The sequence below is a fragment of the Leptosomus discolor genome, chromosome 14 (genome assembly GCF_034619465.1).
Source record: "Leptosomus discolor isolate bLepDis1 chromosome 14, bLepDis1.hap2, whole genome shotgun sequence".
In the NCBI taxonomy this organism is placed as follows: Eukaryota; Metazoa; Chordata; class Aves; order Leptosomiformes; family Leptosomidae; genus Leptosomus; species Leptosomus discolor.
This window is the reverse complement of record NC_141404.1, coordinates 6,671,339-6,682,999: the sequence shown is the minus strand read 5'-3', so window position 1 is coordinate 6,682,999 and position 11,661 is coordinate 6,671,339. Positions and strand designations below refer to the sequence as shown.

General features: G+C 36.0%; 2 protein-coding genes across 2 annotated transcripts in view; one reads left to right on the top strand and one right to left on the bottom strand.

Annotated features, from left to right (window-relative positions):
• Positions 1–11,661, bottom strand: part of CHLSN (cholesin) — a 133,526-nt gene that overhangs the window by 107,630 nt on the left and 14,235 nt on the right. The gene's annotated exons all lie outside the window — the stretch shown is intronic.
• Positions 9,166–10,239, top strand: GPER1 (G protein-coupled estrogen receptor 1). Its single transcript, XM_009950490.2, has one exon. It carries the CDS (start codon positions 9,166–9,168, stop codon positions 10,237–10,239), a length of 1,074 nt encoding a protein of 357 aa, XP_009948792.1.

Sequence of the window (11,661 nt, the reverse complement as noted above, 5' to 3'; positions counted from 1 at the left end):
ATATATTTGTGTGTTTATATATGTATATATATTTAAATTACCTATTTTCTGCAAATGTTACTGCAAAGCCAAGTAGAAAGAAAAGTACTGTTGCATAGAAGTGTGCTTTTGTAATAATATCAATGCCCTGGCAAAGATGCAAACAAAAACATAGCGGAAAGCAACTTTGAACAAAGGTAAAAATCTGCAGCCAAAGAATTCTCAGGTGTGCTCCTCTTTCGACTTCTTACCCTACAAACTACTTATTTTTATAACACTGGTAAATTCCAGTGGCAGCAGCAGTGAAGTATGGCTTAAGAATCCATTATCATCCTGAAATAGTAAGCGATACTGTAAGTCTACTGTAACGCTTGCTTATGTTTTATATATACATATATACACACACAAACTGAGCATTTTTTCCCCTTTTCCTCTTACACTTTTGTTGGAACTCTTAAGGTTTTTATCTGAATTCTTGTGCCAAAGAAAAAATCAAATTAATGGAAACACTGGTCCACAAAGGAAAGCTTCGGGTCCTTTGTGGGGCACTGAACTGGAAAGATCAACAGGATAGCTAATTAAAACTTTGTGCAAGAATGAAAGCTTTTTGTTAATGTACTCTCAGCTTCAACTTTGCATTAAGACTTACAGCAACTATTGATTTAAGCCATTCCTGATGAGTTCATTCAGAAGTATGAAGTCGCATGCCTTGGAAGAGTCACATTCAATAATATAGTAACAAAAAAAAAAAGAAGAGAAAAGCCAGAACAGTATAACTGAGGCATGCTTTTAAAAAGGCAAACAAAAGCAGAGCCCCAGTTCCTGAATCAGGGCTCAGCTGGAGACAAGATAGGAGCATTATAGATTTAGATGAGAATTCATGGGTAAATGGCGCAAAATGGGGGAAAAAAATCTGAATCAGAGAATAAAACAGCTGTGGCACAGGAGTTCAGATGTAGCCCTGCAGAATCAGTAGCCAATGCAGGCTGACACTTGAGCGCAAAGTTCTAAAGGCTTGCTCTGAGCACATTGTTACTGTACCAAATTTGGCCAGGAGCCATCTTACACATTTGGCTTCGGTTCCAGCTTTTCCTCTAACAGAAGTGGAGAGAATGGAAACAACAGCGAAGGCACAAAATTGTACTAGATCTTGGATAAAGACAGACTTAATCTGCAAAGTTACAAAAATACAGTGATGTGATTAGGAAGGCTCAAGTGACTTGAAGGGTTCTGAGAAAAGCCACTTTGATGCTTAAATAGGTGTCTTTTCATGACACCTGAATGTTAAACTGACAGATTTTCTATGCTTTGGAAAGTCTTCCTGACAGGGTTCAGATTTGCATGGAGAGCTGGTGCAAATCAACATGGGCTGCCTAAGAGAGTGAAAAGTGAGAACTGATCAATCCAGAGGAACGTCTTCCACAAAACAGCAGCCAAGTGCATAAATGGAAGAATAAAGGACATTTGTTCAATAATAATACAGTCTATAGATCTAGTAACTACATATATGAATCTACTCTTTGACATCCAAGTCCTGAAACTTACGGACCACTAGTGTATCACATGTAAATAAAGTGCAGTACATAGTCTAACTACGACCGTAAGGACCAACAGTTCTGCAAGATGTAAAAATCAACTGGTAAGACATCTGCATTGTATTATGTCAGCCTGTTTTCCTGTTCAGTTTTGTTCTGCTGCCAGCATGAACAGATGGATAATTAAAGAGCACTACATATAAACAGACCATTATAGAACCTGGTTAAAAAGGAAGTACGTAGATAAGAATCATCTCTCCGAATACAAAAGCCAATTTCATACTTGTGAAAGGATTTCTCAGCTGGCATCAGAGGTTTTGTTTTGCACCTGAGGAGATGAAACAATATGGACCAAAGATCAGCCCTGCAGAAAGAAGTTTGAAGAGATGAGGTGTAAGAGGTGTATATCAGTGAAAAAGCATGCCAGAAGATGCAAGCTGTTTATCCCAGTTCAGACAGAAAAATCATCGTTTCAGCTGTAGGTTATTTTCTAGTATGGGAATTATTCATGAAGGATTCTACTTTATTCACTGCTTCCATATATTTTATATTTGAGCATGAAAGAATAAATATTGTGTTGTTTCTGAGTCCTGAGTTACTGTTAAAGGTGCCTAAAAGAAAGCCTAGGCAGTAAATGTTGGCTCTAGTTGACATTGGCTGGGACCTGGAAACTGGTCTAATGGTGAATGAATCACTGTAAGGAGCCTGAAGGTTCAATGTGGGTGGAAGGATGCTTCATGATACTCTCAGCAAGGTACACAGCTAAAGCAGAACCATAACCAAAGGTCTCGGAGACATAAAACCTGTAGTGGTCTACTGTCAGACCTAGGATTTGGGAACAAGTACGTCTTGTCAAGAATGAACTACTATGTGTAAGTCTGTGCATACTCCTGGGTATAGCTTCTGGCTGCCATCTGCGAGATGCAAGTGAATGTACTCTGGTCTCTTCTCTCTCCATGGCTACTGTTGTGGGAAAAAAAACCCAGTACTTTCTAGATGGCTGGTTATATTGTCATAAAGAAATCTCTGTGTACAATGAAGAGACTTCATAACTGAATAGGAGAAAACAAAGGTAAACAGGAGAGAAAAGGTTGAAAAATGCATAACAATTAATTCAAATCGTTATGAATACAGCTTATGGCAATACAGAAATGCTTTGTAAATAATTCTTGACAAAGTTACTTAGAGCTTACATTAAAATTCAGGACAATGAAAATCTCAGTCCTAGAGAAAATCTACTTGCATGCAGCTAGAATATGAAGGCAAACATCCCTATGTGCAAGAGGGGAAGGAACAGCAACAGTCCCCAAAAGACATTCTAATATAGTCTGATATGCAGGAGAAAAGAGCTGCTTTGGCTAAGATTAAAAGTAATATTTTTTAAATTATTAATAATTTGAAGTGTATTTTTAAGAACAAAATAAAAACTCCTTGCTTGGAGAGATTTCCCCCCCACACACACACCAGCAACAGCTTTGTTGAACACTCACTTCTTCCAGGCTTCATCTAGTTTTGAACAGTATGTTCCAGAAGAAATAGAGCATATATTTTTATAGGCATGCTGTCAAAATTAACTAAAGGGATATACCAGAAAATTCAAAGTAGAATATTTTACTTCTGTACTGCTAATATTCGTATCTTTCTAAGACTTTGGCCTGCTTTTAAAAAAAAAAAAACACCTTCCAATTCGTAAAAGCAGATAAATGAACAGGCTGCTAAAGTTTAAGCATGAATTTCTGAATCAGTAACACGTTTTGGAAAAGAACACGTAGAGACTAAAGACTCATCTTTGTTGAACCAGTTGGGTCAAATTTGATCTGATCCCATTGCAAAAATCATCTGAGCTAAAGACAGACTGGGTTTGCACACTTGAATCATAACTCGAACTACTACACCCCTACAAGTATTACTGAGTCTGCCCTTAGTTACATTCTAATTTCAAACTTACAGACCCTGAAAGGGCTACAGCATTATTTATCCTGGTTTTGAGGTAGTTGTAGAATATTTGGGGTAGGGTGAAAGCTCAAGCAATTAATCCAAAATACGTACTCTATATAATGTCTTCACCATATATGTTGCACGACAAATTGATTCACTAATGAGCTAGAATGAAAGAATGTGTTTTGTTTCTATGGTACAAGTGTCCAGCAAAGAACTGACAGACTCAACTACAGAAGTAAAAATGATTGATGCTTTGCAAACTTTATTTTTTCATCGCATTTGGATACAGCCTGAAGTCCTATGATGAATCACCTTTCACTAGACAATATTTTGTGGTCCAATTCTGTAAAATTTTTATATTACCCCCAAGAGTTTTGTGATACACAGTAAGAAAAATAAAAAGTTTTTACCGGAATAGTTTGAATGGGTACAGGTGTTGTCCCTGGAAAAGAAAAGGCTGAACTTTTACAAACTGTTTTTAGTAAGAAAAATGCATTCTTGAGCATTATTGGCAACTGAAAAGCCTAAACACACAAAAACACATTCTATCCAGGATTTTCTGCAGGCACAGAACAACTAATTCCAACCCAAACTAAGTTTTATTATTGGCAAGAAAGGTAAAGTTACTGAGGCTGGACAGGATGAAGTTTGAGAGTGCTCTAGAACAGGGTAATGGACACAGAGATGCCATTCAGTGGTTGAAAAAGCTCAGAGGCAGCATCCACACTAACAGAAAGATGAGAGAGAATTTGGAGGAGATCAATCTACCTGCAAAACTTCATGCACATTACAACAGCATCTGTATTTCCTCCAGAGATCATTTGAGTAGAGATTGTTATACAAATCTTATTTCTTCTGTGTATGGTTATATTACACGCAAGCATTCCAACACAATTTTAATTCATGCTTCCTTCCCCTTCCATGCAATATAGTACCTTACTGCTTTTCAGCTTTATACACCTTGGCCCTGACCTATTTTCTCCAGGACTCAACAGCTTCACACCCAAAGCACTTCCACATTTCTGACAGAATCCAACAGCTCTTACACATCCCACAGGGCTTACCCTGCTTGTCATCCCACCAGAGAGGCTGCCATATAGAGGTGGCTCAAGGGCCGTGACACATGGGACCTCTTAGGTTGTTCTCTCCTATACTCACACCTCCCACTTGCTCCCTCATCAGCTGTCACCTCTTTACAACACAAGAGCAGGCACATATGTTGAAGTCTGATAAACTACACAGAATATCTTCTATTATACCCCACTTTAAGCTTCTTCGTGCATCTGAGTACATCATAGGCAATCACACTAGTGTTCCTTAAAGACTCTATAGTGTTAAACATGTTTATTGAGATACATAGTGTTTGAGAAGTTGACTACTACAGATTTAAAAATAAACTGCTAGGAAAACTTTAAATGCTGGATCATTGAGGTCTGACATTATACACATGCTATCACACCAGTTGCTTTCACGCATGTTCTCAGCCACAATCAAGATAAGGTACGACAGGCGGAACTGTAATGCTTAATACTGTCACAACTGTGACTAAGTATGGATCATTAAGGCACTCCCTATAAAGTCCCACGGAATATCAGCAACTGACAGGGAAAGAGAAAGGGTACAACGTTCAGCAGCTGCTAAAATTAGTTTTAAGCATTTTATGGAACATGGAAGTGACGAACAGTGAGATTAAGATAGATTAATCAGTAACAATAATTTGACTGCATAAAAAACAGCCTGAAGATGTTGTCGCCTGTTTTAGGAAACAGGATTCAGAGAATTCACATGATCATCTCAAAACATTTAGCGAAATACAGAACTCGCTAATTACAACATAATGATACTAGATTTGGCTTCATAGTTCTACTAGCAGGAAAACCAGCTAGTTCATGGGTTTCAAAAGAGACGTTCCTAATAATTCTGGAAGTATGGCAAGTGATATAGTTCTTATCATGAATTCAAACAAGAAAATTAGCACTCAATGACACATTTTAATAGCAAATTAGCCTACATTCACAGCTAGAAAAACAAGGACAGATCAACCCCCTGATTATCAAATCCAAGCCCCCATAATTACAAACAACTAACATCCTGAAACTAACTTTAGTTAGTTAGAAAGTAAAACATCCTTCTGCCCCTTTCAAGATCAGTGAAAGCTCTGAAGGACAGAATTGAGTACAGCAAGCCCACATGATCAACAAACAAAGACTCTTTATAATCCTGTTCTTCAGGACAGCAAAAAATTAAGACCTTCAAAGCTGGTATCACAAGATTTTTCTAACACTACAATTATTCCAGCCCTATAACACAATCATATTTGTAGACTTCTCAAAGCAAAACACTCTAGGCTCTCTATCCTCATAACCGTGTAGAAAGACACTCCAGAAAGCCACTCCACACACAGTGGAAGTCTTCTGTTCAGAAAATCTTTACCCACACTAATTTGCGCAAACTTTCTTTTAAGCTAAATAATAATTTATTCCAAACTATTTGTGAAAAGACATCATGTAAGAACATCTTAAAAAAACCCCAAACATTTTAGTAACTCTGCCAAAATCCTATGTTCCTAAGCACAACACACTACCAAAAAAAAAAAAAAATCAGCAAACAACATATTTGCCTCAGCGGCACTGGAAGGCAAAGTGCCTTCTACTCCCTTGTGTAAAGAACTTCTGCTTCATTTTTCTACAGGTAAAGTCTTTCGTAATCTAAAAATTTGTGACCACTGTAATATACGTAACACATCCGTGGCATGTCAGTTGTTTACTCCACAGTTCTGAAACTGTTAACGTTGCTTCTTGAAATCCTAAATGCGGAGATCCAATTCATCTTATCCCAGTAGCAGCAGAATGCTGCATCAATGTACAGCGTAGACACTAATGGCACTTAACATTCAGGTATCAGATAAACATAATCATAAAAAGCAACTTACACAAATAAAATATTTCTCTTTAATGAGAAAGAAAGGTTTAATTTTCTTTCTGTTCTAAGAATTCTGACCACCAGTAGGTGGTGTTTCTGGAAATGGCAAGTAGTTTTTTCCCCCCCTACAGATGAAATGCAAAACTCCACCTGCAATACTGGTGTTTTTATGCAAGACTGAGGCTCCACATTCTCTGCAAAATAAGCTTATTTGAGCCATGTGATTTTGAGCTGAGCAATTCTAAGAAGTGCGAGGATGACAACATATACCTGACAATTTAAATACAAACAGGCAAAATGGGATCAACTTGAAGGTAGGAAAACTGAAATTTATATTGTCAGTTTAGCAAATGACCCTCCTCAGCTGCTAGATTTCTCTCAATCTAATATTTCTCTTTAGATTGTCCAGAGGCTTTTAAAAAATACCACCTAACAGTAATTATGGTTTTATATCTACGTACATTGTGCTTAGTTACAATTTGCAAATAAATCTCTTCATTATTTTCATCTGTTTGAGTGGACTACGTAATTTGAAAAAATGCTAGAGGCAGAAAGGAGGGTGAAATGAACATTAGGCAAAATAAAACTGACAAACGGGAGACAGAAGATGCTTGACTAGTTCTAGTAAAAAAAAGAAACCAGCAGAAACAGGGTTAATTCTAGCCTTATAAGGCTGTTCAGCAGCACTTCAACTGCACACAAATTAGAACAACCCTGGGAATCTATAAAGCTTGTTTTATTGCCAAGGACATGCAGCAAGATCCACATTTTGCTGCTGCAAACTATCCTTTATTTAAGACGTTTTAAAACAGAAGAGACTTTTACATGATTTTTTTTTTGTTTACTGCTGAATCGTCAACAGGTGGCATTCACTGCAGCTTTGCACACCTAAATACAAGTTTTTACTGAGACGACAGTCGGAGCTGACACATCCATTAAGCGTGTACCGGAGCAAGAACCAGTCTTCTGTTGTCTGGAGGAAAATCAGCTCTGGAGAAATGGAATTGAGGTAAAATAAAGCGTTTCACAGTACAGGGTTACCTGTAATGCTTGTAATTGCTTGGCTTTTGGTGGCCTTTCACAATGTAATTAAAATCTGACCACAGACCAGCCTTTTAAAATCAATTGCTTAGACTGTTAACTTACCTTTTATTGTATTTAAAGCAGTTTTACTGCCTTATTAAAAAATAAAATTTTATGTAACATGAAAGACAGTTCATGTCTGACTGCCATAGCTACTTGAAACAAACACCAAACCTTCAAATAAGTGAAATTTCATATGGACATTTTAGCATCAAGACTTACATGATGAAAATCATTCAAAACATAGCAACAGCTACTGTGTACTTATACCTATTTCATTAGAAGTAAAAGCTTTGGAACTGATATCTTTATTTAAGTCTCTGCTAGCTACTTCTGATAACTTGAATACATTTAAGCAAACTCAGAGCTGTATTTCTGACTGAAAATATTCCAACACTCCTAGTCCATTAGCAGTCTGCTCCTTTTTGTTCCCCAGACATACAACAGCAGGATGTAAGTCACTAACATGTGGAAACATGCATGAATTCTACTAGTAAACAATTTAACTTTTTGAAATATGTTTAAGTGTCATTAAAAACAAGGTTTTGGTAGTAAGATGAAGATTACAGCCATTCAAAATATTTAAAATTCAACACAAAGTACCCTGGGTTATCATTTTCTTACTGTTTCGTTTGTTTGGGGTGTCTTTTCTTTGTTTGTTTCTTTTAAATAAACTTCTAGCAATGCTTCAAGTCCACAGTATTCAACATTTATAAGCAAACAAATCAGATAACTGATATTTTCCATTGCTATCCGGAAGTCAGTGCAACATAACTAATCACAAAGAAAAGCAAATTGAGTATAATAATGTTGGTGTAAATCAATATGCTGCTTTCATTACCTTCAATTCTAAAATTTGCCTTTTCCTTCCCACTGAAAGCAGAAGGAACCAACTGCTTTTTATCTCCATTGCCTTCTCAGCCACAGACTCTGCTACTCAATAGCCTTACAAGCTGATGATGAAATATATATTTTTAATATACATCTTATATAAACAAATACTTCTCTCCAGTAGGCTAAACTCACTGTTCTGATTTTCTATATTTCTACATTTTTCCATACTGAATCCCCGAAAGGTACACACAATTTTAACAGATCTGCCTTCACAATATATTATCATATAGCACAAATTTAAAAATCTTTTAACTGAACCTCTGTGTATATATTCAAACATGATGTTTCTTACAACCTCAGCTGTATATGTCAAGTTAGCAGAAGCATATGGTACACAGTACAATGCTGGAGTATGAAATTAATTGTTTTCTATTTGCAAATTGCAGGTCCAAGGATGTTAATTGATTATTAAAAGAAAACAAATGGAGCTAAAATTCTACCTTCCAACCTGCATGAAGAGACACTGTTGATGAAAAGCTTTAATAAAAAGAGATCCAAATACCACAATGGTAAAGATTCCTACATGATCTTAAGGCAAACAGGAACCGCAGATTCTCCCATTTGCAATGTACAGAGTATCCTGTAAAAAAATTACGACATTTACTATTTGTACTGTTAGATTTGAGTCAATTTTAAGTCTAATTACTTTGACTTCTAAAGAATTTTAATTTCCTATACATAAATGTACATCTTTTTCCATTCCAATCAAAATGCTTACTAGGAACTTAGTTGAAAACAATCAAAAATCTGATTTTTTTGGCATTACTATCAGACTGTGAGTACTAATATCTCTTCTGCAGATATTTTAACCATGGAAACTTACTCTGCCTCAATATCACCTGTTATATGTAACAGCACAACTTTTAACCTAAACGGATCACATTTGTGTAATGAAAGCATATCTTCTAGATTAGCTGATAAATCAGAACACCAACAATACGTTATTGGTCTCTTCTTATCATGTCTTTACACAATATTTCTTTTTCCTATTGGTTTTGTAGGAAACATTCTGATACTGGTTGTCAACATAAGCTTTCGTGAAAAAATGACTATTCCAGACCTTTACTTCATAAATCTTGCAGTAGCTGATCTCATTTTAGTTGCTGATTCTCTCATTGAGGTTTTTAATCTTGATGAAAAGTATTATGATATCACTATTATTTGTACCTTTATGTCTTTGTTCCTTCAGATCAACATGTATAGCAGCATTTTCTTTCTGACATGGATGAGTTTTGACAGATACATAGCACTGGCAAAAGTAATGAGGTCCAACATATTTCGCACTATGCAACACGCTAGATTAAGCTGTGGTCTCATATGGATGGCATCTATTTCTGCAGCACTAGTTCCATTTACAGCTGTGCATTTACAACACACCGGAGAGGTCTATTTTTGTTTTGCAGATGTAAAAGAAATCCAGTGGCTAGAAATAACCTTGGGGTTTATTATCCCCTTTGTGATCATCGGTCTTTGTTACTCATTAATTGTTCGAGTTCTTATAAAAGCACACAAGCATAGGAGTCTACGTCTGCGGCGACAAAAGGCTCTTCGAATGATTTTTGTTGTTGTCTTGGTTTTCTTTATCTGCTGGCTACCTGAAAATGTCTTCATTAGTGTCCAACTTCTTCAAAAGAAAAGCGAGCCTGTGTCTTCAAGCAACCCATCCTTCAGACATGATTATCCTTTAACAGGACATATTGTGAACCTAGCAGCTTTTTCTAATAGCTGTTTGAACCCGTTAATTTACAGTTTTCTAGGGGAAACCTTCAGAGACAAACTGCGACTGTATATTGAACAGAAAACAAAAATGTCAACATTACATCGCTTTTGTCAGGCTGCCTTAACGTCTGTCATTCCTGACAGTAATGAGCAATCAGAAGTCTGATTTAGTAGTGGTTGTATGAAACATGACTGTGAAGTTGTGCAAATAGTGAACAAAATGCTTGCTACTAACAGAAAAAAGTGCGTCTGTATATATATATTGTATCGCTCTACTGAGTATTGAAGGTTTATATTCAAAATGTTTTTATGACAAGACTTTAATGTAGAAGAATATGTTTTAGTCAGATTTATATTTAATTATGAACAGGATTATTAAAAGCTGAGCACTGAAGGAGCTTTATTTTGTATTATATATGTATGAATTACAAAATACTAGGAAAATTTTATCAAGTTAGAAAGACTCTAGATGTAACCTGATTATCAGAGATGCTACTTTGCTGGTGTATATAAGGTACTTCCACTGAAATAATGAAGCTGCCCTAACAGTGGGGAAAAATCATTACAACATATTGATGTGGAGATGTAGAAAACATTGATTTTTTTCATCCAAATATGTTAAGATAAATTATTTTGCTTAGAGGAACTACAAAGTACTATTGTCACTGTAGTCTAGCATGTCTCCCATGATTAACTTTTTTTTTAATCTTAATATAATCTAGCACAGTGGCGAGTTTTCGTCTCATAAATGTAATCTACTATTTACATCAGTACTCAATCAAAACTGAAATCATCTGTAACTACATTGCTCATCTCAAAGAACTTCACAGAAGCAAAATGTAATGCTTCATTCTGTCTTCCCAGGACATAATTGGGCCTTTTGTCAAAAATGCCAGTGCATATATCCGTACATTCACATCTGCCTTCAGATTTAAATGCAAGTTGCAAAAGAACTCTTTACATTTAGCAGGCCTATTCTGATTACCAGAACAAAATGGTGTGGCTTAAAAAAAAAAAAAAAAATCACGTTCTGCTAAAGAGTATCAAGATTACTTAAAATGACAGAAGCCTCAGTTTTTAGAAAAGAACTTACGTAATGGGGAGGGTGATTAGCTATTATCAGATTTGCACTTCGTGCACCATCCATCCCATCTCCAGAAACCACTGGCCTTTCAAGATTTTAAAATGCATGTTAGTTGCTTTGTTCATTTGAAGATTAATTATACTAAGAAAACAAATGTTAGCACCACATACTGGAAAACAATAGTTTTTTAATTTCTGCTATAAATTAATTGGGTTTTAAATCTGATAGGTGTTTAGCACAGGGTACTGCTGAACTTGTTCAGAGGGAGCTATAAAGTTCCTAGAGATTAGTGTGGAAGATCATTAAAACACCACTTGCTGCATCTCTGAAGTGAACAAACTCATTTCACCTCTGTGCTCATTGACATAAGCACCAGAACTCTGCAGAATAAGATGCTCTGTCCTATTTTCAAATGTCATATATGAATCCATTAGCACATGAACGGATTTTATATTATTTTTAAACTTAAGACACTTCAAACAATGACTAAAGTTACTAAGCAAT